General features: G+C 38.6%; 1 protein-coding gene across 1 annotated transcript in view; it reads left to right on the forward strand.

Moving 5' to 3' along the window:
- PLXNB2 (plexin B2) overlaps nt 1-22,819 on the forward strand; it is a 173,818-nt gene that overhangs the window by 136,485 nt on the left and 14,514 nt on the right. The window contains exons 18-31 of the mRNA XM_053977842.1: nt 3,728-3,864; nt 4,561-4,728; nt 5,724-5,832; nt 7,531-7,758; nt 8,247-8,423; nt 8,878-9,017; nt 10,046-10,146; nt 12,373-12,602; nt 13,619-13,800; nt 14,561-14,627; nt 14,741-14,887; nt 18,228-18,384; nt 19,414-19,514; nt 20,554-20,638. Of these exons, the coding sequence (XP_053833817.1) occupies nt 3,728-3,864; nt 4,561-4,728; nt 5,724-5,832; nt 7,531-7,758; nt 8,247-8,423; nt 8,878-9,017; nt 10,046-10,146; nt 12,373-12,602; nt 13,619-13,800; nt 14,561-14,627; nt 14,741-14,887; nt 18,228-18,384; nt 19,414-19,514; nt 20,554-20,638 (2,029 nt within the window). The remainder of the gene's footprint in view (nt 1-3,727; nt 3,865-4,560; nt 4,729-5,723; nt 5,833-7,530; nt 7,759-8,246; nt 8,424-8,877; nt 9,018-10,045; nt 10,147-12,372; nt 12,603-13,618; nt 13,801-14,560; nt 14,628-14,740; nt 14,888-18,227; nt 18,385-19,413; nt 19,515-20,553; nt 20,639-22,819) is intronic.

Consider the following 22,819-nt stretch of genomic DNA (forward strand, 5'->3'; position numbering starts at 1 on the left):
CAGAGATAACTTTGCTAGCTGGTTACATCTACATCCCTATTCTTAGGGAGACAAATGCAGGCAACCACTAACAGGTCCCTCAAAGACAATGATGCTGAGTGGTTTGACTTCAAGTTTGTGGCTTATTCTGCATTTGCTGGTTGTTGGCAACAGAGACAGCTGAGCCCTGCCTAAGGGACCCATCAGATAACCCAACAGAGCTGTAACTCCCACTTTTGCTAAGAGAAAGGAATATGGCTGTCCACTGAAGTTCCCAGCAAGCTTCCTTTCATTTGTTATGCTTAGGTTACAGAGAATAGTGTCTCTGATGATCTATAAACGTTTTTTTCTTTGTTTGTTTCCTTAGTCTATGTTTAAAGGCTTGCTTTTAGTGGTTTCTTGTTCATTTTCTTCTTAAGCCTGTCCTTGGAGCCTAACCTTCCAGTGGAGGTCGTATTTAAGGAAAAGGCTACAAATTTTAAACAGATTTTTTCAGAGGTTCATAGAGAAAGAAATTGCCTATACTGCTCCTTTAGTGGTTCTTGAGGAAAACATTAATCTGAAAGCTATCCTAAGCATGCTATGCAGCTAATAATTCCTGTGGAAAATACAGAAGTCCAGCATGGTTAACAATTTATAGCAATTAGGAGTTAATTTGAACTTAATAAAAGGTATGGTTTTCTGTCCAAGGTTATGTTTAAAGTATTTGACCCATTTTTATAAACTGTGTATTTCATATACAGTTATAATTGTAATCTTTTTAGCAACAAAATTCTGTTGTAAAGAAGCACAAATGAGATTTTCCTGTAAAGTGCATATCTAGACATTCTAATTTAAACTTCAAATGTGATTTTTTAAAACTGACTCTCTAAAACTTTTTATTTACCCTGGTGTGTCTTGTTTCAATCTCGCTTACATCAGTAAGCAATTAAATCCAAATATGAGGATGCATAGACAGGGTTATATGGACCTAAATGAGCTTTTAAAATGCTTTAAAATTACTTTGAGTGACTTCCCTATATAAAGTCTTGTAACCTCAGTGATGTATTAAATTGAAGCTAAATCAAAGGGTGGTGCATGAGAGCAGTCATATGCTCGCTCTTGAGGAGTGAAGGGTTTACAAACAGATTTCTCTCGGGGAAGAAAAGCAATTGACACCCAATTAGTTAAAGCATATTCCTAAAGCTCAATGACTCGAGAGCAAATTACGGTTGTCATTGTGGATTTGTGAAGTGTGCTGAACCATGATGCATTCCTTCAGAGGGAACTTGCTTAGACATGAAAGTATAAAAAAAGCAGAGCACGTAAGAGTTCTCCATGCTTCTATAATATCTGAGCTTCAATAAAACAAATTTGTAAAGTAACCATGAAGTCAGCTGGATGCATTTTTATGGATTCCTGCTGCTTGTTAAAAACCTGTTGATGACTCACCTTGCTTTGAACCGAAATGCGGTTTATCAGTCCCTTCCTCCCTGCAGTTGGTAGGTCCTTGGCTTTGTAGCTGTAAGCTGTCACAGAGATGGTCTGTGCCTGAGCAGAACGACGAGAGAGAAGGGGGTTTGCTGCATGACTAGGAAGAGGCAGTCATGTTGCTCTCTGTCCCTGAGAAGGGCTTTTCCTCCTTCAAGAGGAAGGTCAGTGCTATGTGATAGTGGTCGAGGAAACCCTCATCAGCAAGGAACGTTTTCAAACTTCATTCCTCTTTCTTTATTCGCATGTGCTTCATATGAAACAGCCCCAAGCCTGGACTTTATTATCAGTCAATCATTTTTGCAAGATTATGCAAGAGGAGGAGAACAGCTGTCATTTACAAATATACTTGAGTCTAGGAAATAAGCTTATTACTTTTTTTTACTTATTTAAGGAAAGCCTGTTTTAGTATGTTGAAGCAGTACAGCTGTACATCAGAAAAGACATCACCTATTCACAGGCTCCCTTAAGTTCTTGATCTAGTATGCTTCAGCAAACACAGGATCAGGTTCCCTTATAGCAATGCCCCAGCCTTAATGCACCAGCCACACACTTAGACCTGGCATCCCGTCTCTGTGTACAATGCCCAGGGCAGCTGCCTGCCCAGGGCACGGTGCTGCCTGCCCAGGGCACAGTGCTGCCTGCCCAGGACACGGTGCTGCCTGCCCAGGACACCGTGCTGCCTGCCCAGGACACGGTGCTGCCTGCCCAGGGCACGGTGCTGCCTGCCCAGGACACGGTGCTGCCTGCCCAGGGCACGGTGCTGCCTGCCCAGGACACGGTGCTGCCTGCCCAGGACACGGTGCTGCCTGCCCAGGGCATGGTGCTGCCTGCCCAGGACACGGTGCTGCCTGCCCAGGGCATGGTGCTGCCTGCCCAGGACACGGTGCTGCCTGCCCAGGACACCGTGCTGCCTGCCCAGGACACGGTGCTGCCTGCCCAGGACACAGTGCTGCCTGCCCAGGGCATGGTGCTGCCTGCCCAGGACACAGTGCTGCCTGCCCATGACATGGTGCTGCCTGCCCAGGACACCGTGCTGCCTGCCCAGGGCACGGTGCTGCCTGCCCAGGACACGGTGCTGCCTGCCCAGGACACCGTGCTGCCTGCCCAGGACACGGTGCTGCCTGCCCAGGGCACGGTGCTGCCTGCCCAGGACACGGTGCTGCCTGCCCAGGACACGGTGCTGCCTGCCCAGGACACAGTGCTGCCTGCCCAGGGCACGGTGCTGCCTGCCCAGGACACAGTGCTGCCTGCCCAGGGCATGGTGCTGCCTGCCCAGGGCATGATGCTGCCTGCAGGCACAGCAGCTGTGGCCCCATGGGCGCGAGGGCTGTGGCACGTCTGCAGGCGTGGTGAGGAGCAGGGTCAGCAGGCAGTGTCCCCGGAGCCAGCTGGAGGCCTACATCACGCGGCTTGCTCAGCTTCGGTCATCCTCTTGATTCAGCAGCTTCAGTGTGGTCCTGAATAAGGATGCTTTTCTCAACTGGAAGAAGAAACAGTTTAGTGACAAAGTAATTAAATCATGCTGCTCATGAAAAGCCCTCACTGTTAATTTATAGTGTTTGTTGGAGCTCCCAGAATGCAATCATTGAAACAAAGACTGAACTGAGAACAAAAGGAAGGAACTTCTTGAGAAATTTAAATATAAAACAAATTTTATAACAATTTGAAGTGTGTCTGCTTGATTTAATTGGTTTTAAGGAACCCACTCCAAGGTTCTAGGTACATTAAGCAATTTGAGCATTTTCTGATTTTCTTTCGCTGCAAGCTTATTGCTTAAGAGTAGGTTAACAGTTTTACCACAGTTATAGAGAGCCTTATGAGAGAAAGACAATCTTTATATTCTTTCTGTTTAGTGCAAGTTTTGAAAACCTTGTTCTTTGTCTCCTGTAGCTGACACAGAAGATAGGAAAGGGTAAGGAAAGATGAAGGTAGCCATAAAGAAGAGAGAAATCTTAAAATAAGTATGAAACCAGGAAATCCAACAGGAAGCTCTCACAAATTTAGTGGCTGCTAACTTTACATTTTGTGATAGGGAATTGAAACTTGTATAAAGCCTCATAAAATACAATAAGGAAAAAAGTCCATTCACATTATCTGTTACTTATTTCAACATGAATAGTAAAAGATTTTGTTTTATTTTAGAAGATTTTTCTGTCATTGCTCTAATTTTATTCTTTTTCAGGTAGTAATATTAAACTTATCTATTAAACTAACTAATACTGGTATAAATTTTATTTTCATTTTCTCATTTAGTTTGACCATCTTCTCTTTGCAGGAGCCTCATCCTTCTCAAATAAGACCTGAAAGTGGTCCACAAGCAGGTGGAACCAGACTTACCATCTCTGGTATAAATCTGGCCACTGGTTCCAAGAAAGATGTTCAAGTTACAGTTGGTAGCCAGCCTTGCAATGTGTACGTAGCCTGAGTAACTAACAATACAGAGCTGTGTCCTAAAAAAGCACCAACCTTTTCTGCCCCTTATAAATTAAACAAGTCCTTTGGCTATATCTTATAAATTAAATTATAAATTAAACAAGTCCTTTGTCTATGTCTTTGTGACTCCTCCCATGCAACGGAGTTCTGCATGTAACATTCAGACAGAAACTCATTCAGAGGCTTCAGTGGAAGGAGCAGTTATAAAAACACCTTAAGTGGGAGAATTTAGATGTCCAAAGGTTTCTTCACTTTTGGCTTTCTCTGCTAGACTGGCTGTTTCAAACCCACTTGTTGTAGATGCTTTCACTCAGCATGTCCTCAGTGGTTTTGCATAAAATATTAATTTTCTAGTCTCCCATGGTTTGTTCTTCTCCCTTCTTTTTCCTTTTATTAATTGTTGCCCTTGTCTTTTCTCAAAAAAAAAGGAAGGACACTAAGTGTGCTGACATTGCATTGTTCCTATGTTTGTACACTGTTTGTTGTTACATCCTATATCTCTTTTGTTAAAAAGCTTATGTGACCTGATGGAAATGTTATCTCCTCTCATAACTACTGTACCTAGCAAAAATAAAGCCCTGGTATTTGTCTTCTGGAGTATACAGTAAAAGAATACAAAACTCCATAATGTTAGTAACAGAAGATGTTTCCTCTTCTTTTTCTTCTTCAATCTAGTACTGAATTTGGAGACGAGATCATCTGCATTACAGGACGTAATAACAAGGTTGAACATGTTCTAGTCATAATGAACTATGGGGGCACAAGAATTACTGTACCACAGCTGTTTACATACAGCGAGAATCCTACTGTCACCAAATTCCTGCCAGTAAATAGCTTCAGCAGGTAATGAATTGTTTGTTGTAACTTTCTTCACAACTGGCTTAAAATATGTGTAATACATAATAAAAATATAAAATATAGAATTGTTTGGAATAAACTCCTATACTCTAGCAATGCACACATTTAGGTACGTAGGGCTTGTGGTCTTAACTGCAATTGATGTTTGAAAGTATTCTGTTTACTTCCAAATTTTTATCCCTTTTCAAAAGTCAATGTAAAAAGTGTAACATCATGACCTAAGAGAACATTAAAAATAAATTTGGCTGTGACTTCTCTTGGAGTATTAGTATCTGTCTTCTTGAATATTGAGAAATCACTTGTGTAAAATAGGATTTGGTTTTAATGTTTCCTTTTCATTTTTGGCTGGGTGACTTTGGGGGCCAGAATTTTTCTTTGGTAGATCAATAGTGATTTACCTCATGGAATTCAAATGACTTTTTTTCTTCCAAATAAACTAAAGCTTATTTTTATGGATTGCTTTGAGGTTTACTATCCCTCTAAATCCATGTCACTTCAATGACTTTAATTCCCACTGGCAACTTACATTCATTTTTATTCTTATGTGAATGTATTCTTTTTTCAACAATGTGCTGCAAATAAAAGGGAATAGAGAAGCCAGGTCCCTACAGACCTGTGGAAAATATACTCTCAGCTCTGTCTCTATGTGTGTATTGTAGACAGAGTGATTTTAACAGTAACATTGGAGAAGTAAAGCACACAAGGATTGGCATCAATGTGCAGCCAAAAATCCTGGCAAAGCAGTTTGTATTTTTTTCAATTCTGCTGTTTTAAATTGAGTTTTAAGTTTACATTCATCTTTTAAGTGCTTTTGTCATCAATAGATTTAACAGAAGTCTTTTTTGTAGGATATCTAATTGTCATATAGGCATTACACATAGGGTTTCTTTCAGTGGAAGCAATAGCAGTGCAGGATGAAGCAGTGTATAGCTGTGGTAGTCTGCCAATGACTTGACTTCTTTTTTAATTCTACCTTGCAGTGGAGGGAGAAATATTACAGTAACTGGAACCGGTTTTGAGCTCATCCAGACTTTCTCATTGGTGATATATGCAGAGCGTCCAGAAGCAGGGAGGATAAATCAAAAAAGGGTAATTTTCTTTCTCTTCCCCCAAAGGCATAACACTGGATGTACAACATATAATCTGTTCAAAAACTGCATATAAACTTTCCCACTGGACTTCACTGGGCTTGGGCTGAAATAAGGTTTGAACAGATTTCTGTGTCTGTTCAGGGTGTTTCTGTGGAAGAAGATCTTGACTTTCCTACCATCTTGCCTTACGTTCACTTGTACTTTGCAATCTTCTGCTTTAAAATTAATTGCATTCATTATGGATAAGGATAAAAGATGTATTTCAGAATTTGGAAGTGTTTGTTTTTACTTTATCTTTCTCCTTCTTCTCCCCTTGCAGCCATTAGCAATTTGCCTGAAGCAGGATCTAAATCTAGACAATGCAGACTACTCAGCTTTGCACAATCAGTGTCTTTTATTTCCTGACATCTCAATGAACCAAGTCTTTTTCTCTTTTTTGCTTCATGCATATTCCACCTGCAACAGGTCACAAAAAGTTGTGAAAAATAACATTTAAAAAAAACCCTTCTTATATCTCCTGTTAAGAGGAACTGACATTACCAATAGTCTCAATTTCCCCTTCTTCTAGTGAAGATCACAATTTAATGACATGATTTATACCTAAAAGTGATCTTCCAGTAAGAACACTATAATACTCTTTCTAAGGCTGGCTTTTCAGTGTAAGACTGTCTTGTGATCCATAAAGAGTTTCTAATGTGCACGTTTTGTATTATATGCATGACTCAACTTTTAGAGGATGTATTAGGATCCATTAGAACCCTATCCCTAAAGATTTTTAAGAGGAGAACTGACTGCATTTTAAAAAAACTTTAAAAGGTAATTATCTTGATAATCTTGACTCCCAGGACAATCTAAAAGCCTATTTAGCATTCTTGACAGTGTTTATCTATATTTCTTACACCTTCTCTTATGTACTCTCAACCCGCTAGCTTAAGTCAGCATTACCTATAGCACACATTCTTCGTTAAGACTTTGCAGACTACTCAGCTTTTCTAATCTTTTGGGTTGCTTTCACTTACATGACAATATCAGAAATGTTGGGGAGAAGTTATCTAGTTGCATTGAGTATGAAGTGAGAAACAGAAGTGGTGATAGAATAAATATTGAGGGCTCCTATTAGTGTTGTTGCCTGTGGTTGATGTTACTGAATGATTGAAAGTGTCAGGGTAAAAACATTTGTTGAATTGGGGATGGAAGATGGGTGAACTGAGTTGTTACCTTGAGTAGTTGAGTGACAGCTGATGAATTTTATTCCAAAATTTCACTTAATGATTGTATTGAAATTCAGTGAGGTATTATATGGTGTAAGCAGAAAAGAATCGACCCAAGCTACTCAAAGGTACAGAAGATGATCAGGATTAAGGGTGACATGTTAACTTCCTAATCTGAGAGGAATTTGATGGTATCAGTCCAGTGGTAAAGAGCCATATAAATTGGAGGCAATGGAAACTGACCTGTAGCCCGAGCTTCTGCAGGCAAATGCTGGAATATAGTGAATCAATGATTCATCATCAATGAATCAAATTTATTTAATTTTCTTTTTCACAAATACTTCATACTGTGGTATTTCTGCTATATGGAGAGGATATAAATTCAGTGATTTTATTTCTATGGTCTAAAGTTATCAACAGTTATGTACAGAAAGGAATTGGACTCTAAAATGTGCATGTTCTTCTTCTTGTCTTCTTTCTTACAGTTTTATGGAAAGGTTGTTACAAGACTTAATGAAACCACAGTGGTTTTTTCTTCCCCACCAATACTGGAAGACCCAGAAAACTATAACATTACCACTGTTATTCTAATGGATCATTATAAATTGGTTGTAAAAAATGAGAGCCACTCCTTTGCCTATGTTGCAGACCCAACTTTTGAAAACTTCACAGATGGCATCAAAAAACAAGTCAACAAACTTATTAATGCAAAGGTAAACTTGTCAAAAGTTGGTGCTTGCTCAATTTGTCCTTGAAGCATGTATGGAATTTTTCTTTCCTTTCTCAAAGCCTTAATAGATGTTTGGTGCCATACCCCAAATTCTTGGTAGAGTCCCTTACCTCTACTAGATGATGAACATTGACAGGTCCCCTTTCCTCCCCACACCCTTTCTCAGAACGAGTTCCTATCTTTTTTAGCCGTGCTTTGGGTTTGCCTAGGATGCCCCCTCCTGCTGAGTCTGGCATTTGCATTTGGAAATGCCCTCCCCAGTAGACCTCCCAGGAATTGGAAGGGACATTTCATCTCACACCAGGAAGGAAGGGAGAGGAATCACATAAATCCCAATCACTCTGCTGTTCTTTAGGCTTCAGTGCAAATCATATCTGCTAATGAAAGTGATCCAAATGGAAAGTTGCAATTCAGGATTTCTTGTCCCCCAAGACTTTGTGATGATAACACAGCCTTTTATTTTCTGTCTAGGGCAGTAACCTGAACAAAGCCATGACGATAGATGAGGCCCAGGCTTTTGTGGGTGATGAGCCTTGCAATATAAAAACTCTAACTGAAACGGACTTATATTGTGAGCCACCAGAAGTCCAGCCTCAACCAAAGAAACGGCAGAAGAGAGATACCATCAATAACCTTCCCGAATTCATTGTACGTTACCTTTTCTGTAGAATTTAGTTTCGTGTATCAATAACACTGTACAGTGCCTCTTGACTGAAGTAATTTGTTCTCCAAAGTTGTTGTAGCACTGTGAAGAAACTCTTTGCAGTTCTTTGTTCCTCCAGCTTCTGCCTACTGCATAAAAGATGTCACATGTAAAGAGCAGTCTCAAGGCTGCCAAATACCTTCATTATATCGAAATGTAGAACTCTAGCCAGACAGACTGGGGATTTTTCTTCCTCAGCTGAGCAAAATTAAATTACTTCATGGAATAAAGTGCTAGTGACCCAAAGTCAGTTTAAAATATTCAGAAGTATTTCCTTTGTTTGGAAGTTTGAGCTAGAAATTCACTTGTAAAAATTACTAAGAATTTAGGGTGCGACTGAGAAGTGGCCCATCTTACATTTGCACTTGTTGAGACAAATGTCTGTTTTTATCTAATTAGGTAAAATTTGGACTCCGGGAATGGATCCTTGGAAGGGTGGAATATGATAACCGTGTGACTGATATCCCACTGAATCTTATTTTGCCACTGGTACTTATTCCTATGATAGTAATCATCGGCATTTCTATCATCTGCTACAGGTAAGTTCTTCTAATTAGGTGCTTTTGTTTCCCTAAAGCTTTCAAGGTACTACCTGATTGTTTTCAGCTCAGTCTACAGAAACTAACTTCATCTTTTTTATGAGCTGCAGAGTTTAGAAAAGGAGTTACAGCTGGAAATATGTATGAGCACTAAATTATTCCTCTCACGCATGCCAAATTCCTTGGTGTCAGTCAGCCTAGTCCCTCCTTTATATGTAAACAAAATTGGTCTCAGGTTTCCCAGTAAACAATTGCAGACTGAGTTGCACACATAACCTTTTGAAATGGCAGCTAAAGTGGCATTTGTTGAGGAGATAACTTATTGATAACTTATTCTGTATAAATACCCATGAACATTTATGCTGTCTCAGTCAGCAGTGTAGGTTTGAGCTGGATGGTTTTGACTAAGGGTCGTTTTCATTTTTCCAGCTAAATTACTCACACACAAACTTCATGGTTAATGTTGGAATTCATGCTTCATAAAGGGCCAGAACATCTGTCTGTATTTCACTTAAAAACTACTTAGTCCAATTTTAAGCTTAGTAATGAGGGCCTCATACTGTCCCTCAGGAAGGGGTGGATTTCACTCTTATGGCACTTATCAATACAGCTGAAGCATGTGCTGTACATTTCTTGCGAACCTCCATCAAACCTTCTGAGTTTGATCCCAGACACTCTCCTGGGTGGCTTAGGGCCAGTACAGGACATGTTGCAAGCAATCCTTGCTCAAACTGAGTTCCTGTACTTGATATATGATTGAAAGCCTTTGTAGCTACTTCTTACTGGATTTTAAATTACTGGCCCATGTCTGCTTTGAAGAAACCAGCCCATGATAGCACCAAGTTGCTTTACATTGAATGAAGACCATTGCTGCTGTTTTTGTCCTCCATTCTCTTTCTGCTGTATTTTAAAAAGTCAAAGCCATGAAAATTTCTTCCAGTCGTTGGGATTCCCTCTCAGAGCTGTTGCAAATTATTTACTTTTGCATTTTGTAAGTTTTTTTTTAATCTTACCTCTGTTCCATAAAGACGCAAGAGCCAACAAGCAGAACGAGAGTATGAAAAAATTAAATCACAACTTGAAGGCCTGGAGGAGAGTGTCAGAGACCGGTGCAAGAAGGAGTTCACAGGTATTACAGATATTTTCACTGCTGTGGGTCCTTTTCAGCAATCAAGACATGCTGGAGGAATGGTGCTAGCTCACTAAAACTATCTTCTGGGAAGAAATAATCAGTGCATCTTAGTAGTCTTCATTGGCGTTGACATAGAGCAGGTATTTTGCTATTATGTATGAGAGAAGTAAATAAAATAAAATAGGTAGCTGAGGTTATTAAAATTAATTGATTATTTTAGTCTAAAGGAAGAACAGAGTTAGAAATTGGGAGTAGAAATTAGTTAAGATTGGGGTTACTTATAGCTATTAATGTGATTGGCCATTAACACAAAGATAAGAATGTTATATAGTGCCTAATAGTGGACTTAATATTTAGCAAATGACTGTGTGTGCGATGTATGCACACTAAAAACTGTTTTCAGAGCTGCAAAATTTATTTGCAGCCATCAGCATACAAAGGGATAATTTGGTAAGCTCACAGGAAAAAAGTAGCATTTTAGCCTGTTCACCATGGGAAAATCTTAAGCTTGATTAGAGGAGCTAGCTAATTGTTCTGTGTAAATGTAGAGGCATCATCCCAGGGAAGGCAGCAGGACGTGTGAAGGCTCAGCATTTTTATATGTTGGACTACTCATCACAATGCTTAAATTAGGTATCTGAGTGCAAACTTTGCAAATATTGGCCTAAATGATTACCATGAAATGTCACCTCATCATCTGAATTATACTTGCTGTTGGGTCATATTGAAATAATCTCTATTAAAAAAAATACCCACATGCTTTATTGCTACAGAGAAAACACTATTTCATATTGACAGTGGCTGAAAAGCAACATTGAATAAAACAGTAATTTCAGGTTAGAGTTTGACATTAATTTAAGAAGCTCAGGGTATCTCAAAGATTTCAGCCATGCTGGAAGCCTCCCTCAGTCTTGGTTTTTCTGGCATTTCTGGGACAGGATGTTCTTTACTTGTACAAGCTTGCTTTCTCTGGAAAACCAACTCCTTCCAGGTTCTGGACACAAACTAGAAGCAAATGTTTGAATCAATCCCAAATGGGCTTCATTTCAAACTGCATTTTGAACTGTGAAAGGATCTATCAAGGTTCTCCCTCCCTCTCTCCACCTCTACCTGGGCACATCTTACCCATTTCTGAAAGGAGAAGGTACCTTTCTCTTGCTGGGGCAAGAGTAGAGAGTTACACATTCCTACTACCTGTTGGGTTGAAAGTTTCCTCTCTGCTCCACAAAGTACAAGCACTGGGGGAGTAGGATGCATATCCAAGGAGTAATCCAGTTCCTAAACTACATCCACCTTGACTTACAGTTAAATGAAACACTGAAGTCAAAACACATTCTGGTTCCATACTCTGAAACTGTAATGTCAACAGTAGAAAGTGCAAACTCTCTAAAATACACAAGAACAAAGTCAAGGAAGGGGACAGCAGGAAGGAAGTTCTAATACCACACAGAGGGAAACAAGAAGATTCTTTGTCCCTCACCTTTGATGAATGCTATAAAATAAAGAGGCAAATGAATGAGTAAGAGCAATAGAACTCCTGAGACAATAGGTCACTATATTGATTAACATGGTGTTCCAATCAATCAGCAATATTGGGTAATTGGAAAGCCTTCAGCTAAAGTGGGTGCTTCAAAGGATGATTCTCTAATTTTTGTCCCTTTAAAAAACTTCAGGCTTTTGAGTCCCACAGAAATATTTCCATCTATTTCAGTGAGCCATTTAACCTTCTTCCTTTCTGCCATCCCCTTCCTTTCTATTAAATTAGCTTGCTTTACACTTTAAACCTCTCTTTCCTGGATTGCTGTGTTTTTAAAATAACTTTCTGTACTAACTAGACTCAGAGGGTATAGAATATAGATTGGGGAAAAAGAAAAATAAAACAAAAAACAAGACAAAAAATATTGCAATGTATTTTTCTAGTTCTTACTATAATCCTACATTCATCTACATGAATTCACTCATACACCATAAAGGCCATTTTACAGATAGGCAATAACAAGGAAACCATCAGTGCTAAAGGCAATTATCCTCAGGTCACCATAGGATTAGCTGTGGTTATAGTTAATAGGATGATTGTTAAAAATAGCAAGAGAAATGTGAGATGAAGTAAGTTTTTCTGCTGAGTTGCTTTTTCACTATTACAAGGCACTCAAAGAACTTGTATTGCCTAAAAAACCTGCAGAATTTTTAAACTGATCCATTAAACTGCATTGCATATTGCAGATCTAATGATAGAGATGGAGGATCAGACAAATGATATCAACGAAGCTGGAATTCCAGTACTAGACTACAAAACGTACACGGACAGAGTCTTCTTCTTGCCCTCCAAAGATGGAGAGAAAGATGTGATGATTACAGGAAAGCTGGATATTCCTGAGGCCAGGCGCCAGACCGTGGAGCAGGCTTTGTACCAGTTCTCCAACCTCCTCAACAGCAAATCATTTCTCATTAACGTGAGTACTGAAGTAGGTGCACCTTGTCTCAGCTAGGCATACCTGCGTGTATGTGTGCAAGACAGCAGGTTTGCAAGCACAACTGAACAAAAATTAATAAAAATAAGTGATTTTCATATGGTTCTGGTTTCACAGTAACCACTGCAGATATGTGGCATCACAGCCAGAGTCTCCCGTTCGATCCTACATTTCTGTGCCAGGTCATGTAATATGGAGTTAGTCAACACTGCAGTGGCTGTCAAAAGGAGGTATTTCCAAATCTAGCATAAAAACTGGTGTTACAAGTTTGGTTTAGCCTTTTAAGAAATGTGATCAGAGAGTGCTGATCACAATTCATCCTGGCTCCTCACAGGAGTCACCTGTGGACAGCCATCTTCCAGAATCTCTGCCCTAATGAAGGTAGAGGCTCCTCAAGTGGCCTATTCAACAAGACTGATGAGTGCTCACAGCTGCTCTAAAGAGACTTAAAATTGCTCACTCTCAAAAACTGAAGCTCATTGTCAGACACCTAAATATAGATTTAGCTTCTCTCTCTCTTTCTCTTTTTTTTTTTTTTTTTTTTTTTTTTTTTTTTTTTTTTGAGAATCTAGTGCTGAGGTAGTTAATGGTAGAATTAGAGTTCATGGCAGATGAGAGCACTTTACAGGTGTACTTACATTAGTGTCTTTGTAATTTGATGTGAAAGGACTGGGAATTTGGGGGAGAGAGGAGTTGATTTTCTCTTTTAAAATTGTCACAGAACACTATTTTACATTTAATTAAAACATCCTTTTTAGATAAGCTTTTAGAGAAGTATATAAGCATTCCTTAGGTCAGTCCAGTACATTGTATATCTAAAATCAAAATTTAGGCAACATTTTCATATAAGTTCTTTCAAACTTCTGAAAACTTTTTGATTCAGCGCTTAGGAGATTTAATATCAAAATAATGCTGCTTGCCTTCTTAGTGCAGACAAGTGTTGAGGTTCTTCAGAAACCTGTAATCTGACTTCATTTTACATTTGTTTTCTTTTTCAGTTTATTCACACACTGGAAAACCAAAGGGAGTTCTCTGCTCGAGCTAAAGTGTATTTTGCATCTTTACTGACTGTCGCTTTACATGGAAAACTAGAATACTACACTGACATCATGAGGACGCTGTTCTTAGAACTGATGGAGCAGTATGTTGTGGCCAAAAACCCAAAGCTGATGCTAAGAAGGTTTGAATGATTGTCATATTTTCTGTATGTCTCTGGCTATCTGTAAATGTGTTTCTTTTGCGTTGTGACTGTGGTGAAATGCCGGGTATCTGTAAAATCAGAAATAACTTGGCCCAAGGATATGAGCAAGACAAGCCCACCAGGAGCGGCTGTGGAAGGCACCAGCAGGATGCTGGACAGGACTGCTTATTCAAATACTGCAGCGTAGAAACACCTACCTTACTTTGAAATACCACACTTAGCATTTAATTTACTTTTTAATCTAACTTTATCCCAAATGATCTAGAATTTATACCACACATCACCTCCATAATGAGCACACATAATCAACTGCATTGTGCATTCAGTGAGGGCTTGCTCTAGTGTTTTAGCCCAGCTAATATTCCCAATAAATTTCAATAGATGTTGCTCTGTGTATGTTGTAGTTTTGTAATCTGTAGGTTGTTTCCCAGTAACTGCACAACTGGGTTAATTTTTTAGCTCTCACAGCATAGACCAAATTTAAGATTTTGAATGAAGGATGTGTGCTTTTCAGCAGTGAGATGAAGGCACCTACTCAGGAATGATGAGCAATATAAAGCACTTATCCTAAAGCAAGTATATGCTTTCAAGACTCTGTAGGGAAATCATTGCATTAGGAGGCTGAATGCATTTAAGCATGTAAAAATATTATATTTCAAGCAAGCAGTGGTTTTTTTTTTTTTTTTTAAACCTTGTCATTAAGTGCCCTTACTATATTCAGGGTTGGTTTTTTTTTCAGATCTGAAACGGTTGTTGAGAGAATGTTGTCTAACTGGATGTCTATTTGTTTATATCAGTACCTCAAGGTAAGAGTTGAAGTCTGTTGCCTGTGGGTTTTTTTTTTTTTTAAATCAGTATTACTTTAAAAAGCTGCACTGATTTTGATTTTGCTTTATTTCATTTCCTTTCCTTTACACAGGACAATGCTGGGGAGCCTCTTTATAAATTGTTCAAGGCTATCAAACACCAGGTAGAAAAAGGCCCAGTGGATGCCGTACTGAAGAAAGCAAAGTATACACTGAATGACACAGGCTTACTGGGAGATGATGTAGAGTATACACAGTTGGTAAGCAAGGCATGATTAATAGATTATAATTTTTTTTTTTTTTTTTTTTTTTTTACAATTAATTCCTACACTGTTACATCTGTACACAGTTTTCTAGACTACTGTGAACTGCATAGAAATTCTGGTCATGGGCAGGATTGTCAGTAGTTTGACCAAAGCAAGTCTCCAAGCAGGAAAACAGAATTATAAAGTACCTTCTAAAGTAAAATTCAAATCCTGCTAGTGCAGAATCCATTTCAATAAATCCCTTTCATAATTTTCAGTTGGTGTGAAAAGTGGTCAGGATGTTTGGCTCCTCCCCTTTTCCCATCGAAATTCATTGGCAATTGATTTTTGCAGAATTCTTGCACTGCCATTATGCCTGAACCTCAGGTTTTCTGCCTTGTGATTGCTGCTAATCAGCATATTGAATATCATTTTAGAGATCATTTTATTAGTATACCAGATTGTGCTCCTCTGCAGTTCTGTGAGATGGCTCCACAATCTTCAGAACACTTTATGAACCACTTTCTACATTTTTTCTGTGTGAGTCAAGATCTTCTGAACGTGGGCAGCCCAACTGGCATTGAAAGTTGTTTATTTCCTCTCAGGGAAATAATTCCCTACAGTGCCTCTACAGCCAGTTCTGGAGACCTGTGTTAGTTGCTTCAGCTGGGAAGAAATGGACATTCCTGGCAAGGGAACTCCCACTCTGGACTGAACCTCCCCCTGTATCTGATCATCAGTGCCATGGTCCAGTTCTTTTCTATTATAATTCTACTTAAACTTAATTCTGTTCACTGTCAGAAATTTCCACCACTTTTCAAACATGCTTCAGAACACAGATTCACTGTCCTTTTGGAAAAACTCAAGCAGCCCACTCTTTAGCTCTTCAGGGAGTGTAAAATCTAGTTTTACTCTTTCTGACAGTCTTGCTGGTTTTCTTCAGGGTACAGTGTAGTGAACATCAAAGATGCACAGACTGTCCTTCAGAGACAAATTCATGATTTTTTTCCTTTCTCACTTCTTTTTTATTGACATGTTAGGAGTCATTTGTAGTTGTCTTAAACTGAGAAAGATGCAGTGACATATATGCAGCATGGAAAAGAAATTTAATAAAAAGCTTTATTAAGTCCTTGGTTGGGGGGGGGAAATCACCATTTTATGTATTCTGAAAGGATGCTGATGGGAGGGCTGATGGAAGAAAAGTTCTGTAGGACTTGCACTCATGGAGTCATCAGACTGTGACCTAGAGTAGCTGGATGAAGAATGTGTTGGGCAAGAAGAAATTTTACATTCACCTGACTTTTGGGGATTAGTTTAGGTACCGTCTTTATAAGTGCCACCCACAGAAAACACACTGATTGGCAATGCTGGCTGTAATTTCTGTGGTATATGGAAAACAAGATTTATTTGCACTGTACATCATGTAAGTCTTAATAGGAGTAATTCTTTATTTGGTCTGTTTCTTTTCATTTAAAAAAAGAGCCTGCAATTAAGCTATATGACTCAGTGTGAAGCAGAAAATTCATGAGTGCAATCAGATGTGGGCACAACGTGCATATTAGCTAGATATTAAACATTGTAACATTGTACACTAACAGTATTTGGTCCAGACTTACAAATTTCCCATCAAACAAATATTTTATGTATGTGCATGCATGGAAGTTGATGAGATGTATGTATATATGTATATACATACAATAAAAGATTATGGAGGGGGTTGCCACTAAACTGTTGCCACTAAACTGTGCCACAAAAACTGTTGCCACTAGTTTTTGGGATCTTTGGCATGATGATGATGTTGTGGTAACTCTGAACAGTTAGGGAGCAATTGTGCACCAATGTAGGTTAAAGCATGAGTTAATTCCTTCACTTCCACCTGAAAGTGAGACAAGGTGGGTAAGTACAGCATAGAGCAGTTGTCTGCTCTCTAATTGTTCTTATTTAAAAGATGAATCTGTTTTGCATCACTGGTTACACTGACATGCTGCATACTGAACCAGCAGCAAAATCATGTCTAATTACCATAAAGCTAATAGGAAAAGGAAGGTGAAATCTCATGATTAGTTTGAGCGTTCTGTCAAGGGACAGTGCAATCATGTTTAATTTGACTGCCGTATGGCACAGCTTTTCTTCACTTTTTCAAAAGACCAGCTATGCAAGTTTATTTCTGAGGTCTGATGTGATAAATTCAGGCATTATGGTTGGCAGGACTATATGTATCTGACATCTGTAGTGCTTCACCTGTGCCTGGCCTCCTAAGTTACCCGACTGGCAAAAGATTCACAAGGGCTCTGAGCTGTAATACTCATTCAGCTAGTGAAAGAAAGAGGCTTTTAATACTATCTATTTGAGGTTTTTGATTTTTTTTTCCTTCTGGGGAGGTATACTGGCCATGGTTTTCTTATTTGTTTTTGTCTATATTGAAACTGACACTTACATAGCAAAGCTTCTTTCAAAAAAATCATTCTAGATTTAGCAAATGACATGCTTTCAAGAAATTCTCTTTAACATTAAGAAAACCATGTCAATACTATCAGAAAACAGTAATATTTAAAATGCTAGAGCTAGCATAAGCTACTTAGGTGTATTCCCTGGAGCTATTAGAGTTATTAGGACAACAGTAGGCAGTAAATGAGATATTCAAACACATAAGATGATGGAAATTAATTTTATATGTACATACATATATGTATGTGTGTGTGTGTTTAATGAACAGCTGGTAACGGGAAGTAAAGTTTAGAGAGCTGAACTACTCACTGCTCATCAGTTGAGCCATGTTAAATTACCATATGTACGGAAGAAGTCTGCTCACCTTTAAAACCACAGCCATGAAGAAAGCATAAAGGAAGGCAAAAGCACATCATATTCTACAAAGTAGAATATTTTAATAATAATAATATAATATTCAACAAAGTACAGTTCAAATTATTATTGGGAACTCATGAAATTTGGGCCCTGCAATACTTGGCCTTTTCATGTTTAGGATTATCAGGTTAAATGTGAAGCATGGAACAAGTCAGTGGTCCAACTGCTTTGTTCTTGCATGTTTCTCTTTAATAAACTCCCAAGACTTAATAATATTAGAATATTAGACATTAATAAATCTACTCTGTATCTTTTCTGTCTTTTCATAGTGGGAGAAATTAACTGGAATTTATGATAGCTGGTTGCCTGCATAACAGCAAAAGATCCTTCAAATAATCCATACTCCCATTGCAAATATGTTTTGCTGTGAAATAATCATTGCTTGGTGAATTTCAGATACTGTTTGCATTTAAATCACCCAGAAGAACAGATTCAGAGGTAATTCAGCACTGATTTGCCTTAATAACCCTGTACATTCTTTTCTTCGCAGACAGTTAATGTATATGTGCAAGAGGGAGGAAATGATTCCATACCTGTGAAAGTGCTGAACTGTGATACCATATCACAAGTAAAGGAAAAGATAATAGACCAAGTCTATCGAAATCTGCCGTGTTCTCAGTGGCCAAAAGCTGACAGTGTAGTTCTTGGTATGTAGTTACTTGTGATGCTATATTGAACAGGTCAGATCTGCGGTGTGACTTTGTATTTTCTGAAAAAAATGTCTATAAGAGGATTTTATTGCTTGGTTATGGTTTGGTTTGTTGTTTGTTTTTTTGGTGTTTTTTTTTTAAAGCTCAATTCATGTTCAGCTGAATGCAAAAATACAGCATTTTGCAGCAATCTGAATATGCTTTAAAAATTAATGTTTTCTTATGAGTTAGATTTTTTTGACTCCTAAAGTTTTGGGATACTGTTATCAGCATTGCAAGAGCCTGTTAATGACTATTGGCACAAATGAATTCATGTCTGACAGAGTCAGTATCTCAGGTACTAATTAATGTGATAATGACAGCATGGATAATTAACTGATGGAGAAGTAATGATGCAATTTCAGAAACTGGTACTGATTTTTAGTTGCCTTAATGATGGTTATTCAAAAGAATTATAACTTACAGGAACTGCACTTTTAGGAGATGATGTACCACTTAGTCTCTGAAAATCATCCTCCTTGAAGGCTTTCAAAATAGCTGTTCTCTTCTTGACAAAAAAAAAAAGGAAATAGTGTTCCTTAAAAGGCCTAATAAACTCAGAACTAAAGCTCCAACTAATATTTTTTTCAATATTTTCATTACTGCATTAATGTGAAAGTAGAAGATTGAATTCTTGTACTTCAGAAAATCCTAGTAAATCCCCTAAAAATGTCTTTTCTATTTTATGAAATCTTACTTTTTTGAACCAATAGCAGATCTTATTATATATATTTATTGAATTCTATGAGAAGGAATTTAAGTTTTTATGGAAGACAGTCAGAAGTCATATGCATGGTTAGGAATAATTCATGCAAACATCTGTAATAAAGACCAAATGATTAAGCAATAAAAAACACACATTGGGGCATGCGCTACATTACTTCTTTTGATGTTCCACAATGTGTCAGTGGGTCTGTAAAACCTTCTTGGAGTAGTTAGTTTTGCACATGGTTAAAAACTGTTTTTCTCACTTTAATTACCCCTTAGAATGGCGTCCAGGTTCTACTGCACAGATCCTCTCAGACTTGGATTTAACATCCCAACGAGATGGCAGATGGAAACGTATCAACACACTAATGCATTACAATGTAAGGTGTTTCAAAAATGTTGTTCACACCTGTTACCTGGTTTCTTGTAATAAATAAAATCTTTATCTGTTTATAGAGAAATTTCAGTGGTACATACAGGTTGCCTGGAGAAGTTGTGGATACACCATCCCTGGCAGGGCTCAAGGCCAGGCTAGAAGGGGCTCTGAGAAACCTGGTCTAGTGGAAGGTGTCCCTGCCCATGGCAGGCAAGTTGGAAATCTCAATGGTCCCTTCTAACCCAAACCATTCCATGATTCTATGATAAAGAATCAAAAGAAGAACGCGGGTCTGCGTCTATTCAGTAAAAGGTTTGGACGGTGAAAGGCTGGGTCTAGACATTCTGCATTTTATATAAAAACACAAAACCTAAATGCCAGTACCTTGGTTTCCTCAACATTGAAGTATCCAAATCGAAATTCCATTTTGAACATTCACCTTTTTGGTGGGTCTCACATTCATCTTTTCTTTTTTACACCACTTCTTACCCCTGAGAATTGTCTTTGTCCTTGCTGTGCTGCTAAATAGATTTTGAGTTGGTCTGGTTTGTTCAAAAGCCCAATCAGGAGAGCAGATGTTGCCGTCGTTGTATTGTCTGTTCTAGGTTTCATACTGTGCACTCTACCACGCACTTGCAATCCACTTATCTTTCCTTTTCATGCTATTTATTGCTTTCTAACAACAGTTAATCCTGATTGGGAAAGAGATTGGTTTCCCTTTTCCTGAGAAAAACAGGCTGGTCTGATTATTCATGACAAGCCCGATTTTTGTCCAAAGGGCACCCACACCATGAGGAACCACTTAAGCCTTGAAGATGCCCCTAATATTTCAGTAATCTCAGAGGAGGTGTTGATGGGATCTTAGAGAGTGAGAGGGAGTCTGTTCTGAATTGCAGAGCCAGTTGCCCAAGAAGCCTAGGAAGGTTAGTATTTGTCGTAGATTCCCTGCAACCGATCACAGAAACCCCAGTTTACAGTTTAAGAAAGAGGTTCAGTAGCGCGTGGTTCTTTCAAAGAATATCTCTGTGTTTCTCTTTTCAAAGGTCCGAGATGGTGCCACACTCATCTTATCAAAAATGGGAATTTCCCAGCAGCCAGAGGATAATCAGCAAGATGTCCCAGGGGAAAGTAAGTGTCTTCTGGCTTCCCTACCTCCCAATATGACCAGATGTCCAAACCCACAGAGTGATGCTGCCATTTTGATTTTGTTTATCAAGCACTTCCATGGAGTTAGATATTCCCTACCAGACTATATAGGGTTTATTTGTTATGTGTTACCCACTGTACACTTGCACTGGTTTTCTTTGCCCTCATTATAAAAGTATTAAACCCTAGGATTTTAACCATAATTGCTGTGAGTCCATACCCCAACTTAATAGAAAGCACTCTTATTTAAACATTTCCTTCCATATTTTGTTTTTCAATCACACTACATCTATAGTCAAACCGTACATTTCATCTTCCCAGAGCTTTATCTCTTTTTCTCCTTTGTTCAGCCTTTACTCACATTCCTCTTCAAATTTCTTTCACTTCTTATTAGACTGAGAATTAAATGCAGTGTTCTAGATGAACCACAGTGGAGACTAGCTCCCCCCCCTCTCTGTGACATAATGAATCTGATGTAATTTTTTGTAGCGTGTCTTACAACTGTGTTGCCTTGCAAACTCATCTCTGTACCTTCAGATTTTATGTCTCCTTTCCTTCTGAGTGATGTTTCACCAGCTATGCTAACTTGTTTTTTCCCAGGGCTTTTTAGTTGACTTTGATCGTTCCATGCATTTTGTCTCTTTATTAGATGCAACATTTTTCACAATTCCTTTGCTCTTTTTGAGGTTTTCAATCCTCTGTAAGTGAGCATCAGGAATTTCCTTGTAATGTTTCTTCTCTTTCACATCACTAATGCATCTGCTGCATAATTCTTGTATTGCTGTCTGCTAGAGTATGCTGGACTTCGCAACACAGAAGACAACCTGTTAGCTTGCAACCCATCTTAAAAGCTTTTACTTTTGTGTGTTAGTATTCTGTCTAGACCAATTTTTTATATTTCAAAATATCTTGAGACACAATATCCATTACAGCCTTGAACGCTCTCAGATTTTTATGGCAATATTTACTTGTGAATATATGTCCTTTGTCACATGTATTTCCTTTACTGACTTCAGATGTACAGTTTCTCTGGTTTTTTTTTTATCCTTATATTCAGTTATTTTACATAAAGTAGAAGTTAGATTTATGGAACAATAATTGTTGAGATCATTCTTCCTCCCATGAACTCATTTGATATGCTTTTCTCTCTAGCACTGATTGCAAAGGCCATTACTTCACCTAATAGTTTCATTCCTTTAAACAGATTTACTGATCTTAGATTTAATGTTTTAAGGGCTGGGCAGTTAAACAGGTTGGAAATAATATGGCAGAAATGTACATTTTTCAAAAAGATGGGTCTCAACTGATAGCTCTGACATATATGGCTATTTAGCAGAAAGGTTCAGACTTTCATTTGTTTTGAGTGTTGGACAGGAAATTAAGATGGGCAGAATTACTTACTGTTTACTTTTTACTCTGTCCTCCTGGATTCTTTCTTTTTTTGCACCAGAAAGAAGAGTCTTCTAATGGTCATGTCTACACTGCTGCTGCTATCCTCACCCTTTTACTCCAAGTGCCTGGTATAGGTGGCCAAGCAGTGACTTTTCTGTCACAGCAGGTGCTGACCCAGCATGTTAACTTAAAAAGCCATCCAGTTTAATATAGAATGCAGTGGAGTGCAGCCAGGCAAGGTGCTGATTCCTAGTCCCTGTTCAGTTTGGTTGCACTGGTAGGTGGGGCTATGGTCACCTCACCTCTAAATAAGTGGAGTGGACTGTGAATGGAGCCTGGGGGTGCCCTTAACTTGCTTTGCTTTCTTGACGTAGAATAGTGGTCAGCCTTCTGTTCTGCACAGCCAATCTTCATCTTCCTCACCTCTCTACCCCTGTGGCAGGCACTAAAGGATGAGATCACATGGGTTTGGTTTTTTTTTTTTTTTTTTCTTGGGTTAGGTTTTTTTTCCTTTCCTCCTTCTCTGCAATTATATCATTCAATATGATTCAGTATGATGAAGCTCTTTGATCAAGCATAATCTGTATTCCAAGGTGAATTCATTAGTTATCTGTGTGGCATACTAAATTGAAAAGAAAAGCAGACTTCTGGGGACAGTGCTGTTGCAAAAGGGCTCTTGTATGTTAGAGAAAAGCCTGCAGAGAATTCAGATCCCAAAGTATCAAGTGCTAACAGCTTCCACCGTGTTTCTTCTCTACACCTGTCTTGCAC

The sequence above is a fragment of the Vidua macroura genome, chromosome 5 (assembly GCF_024509145.1).
Source record: "Vidua macroura isolate BioBank_ID:100142 chromosome 5, ASM2450914v1, whole genome shotgun sequence".
In the NCBI taxonomy this organism is placed as follows: Eukaryota; Metazoa; Chordata; class Aves; order Passeriformes; family Viduidae; genus Vidua; species Vidua macroura.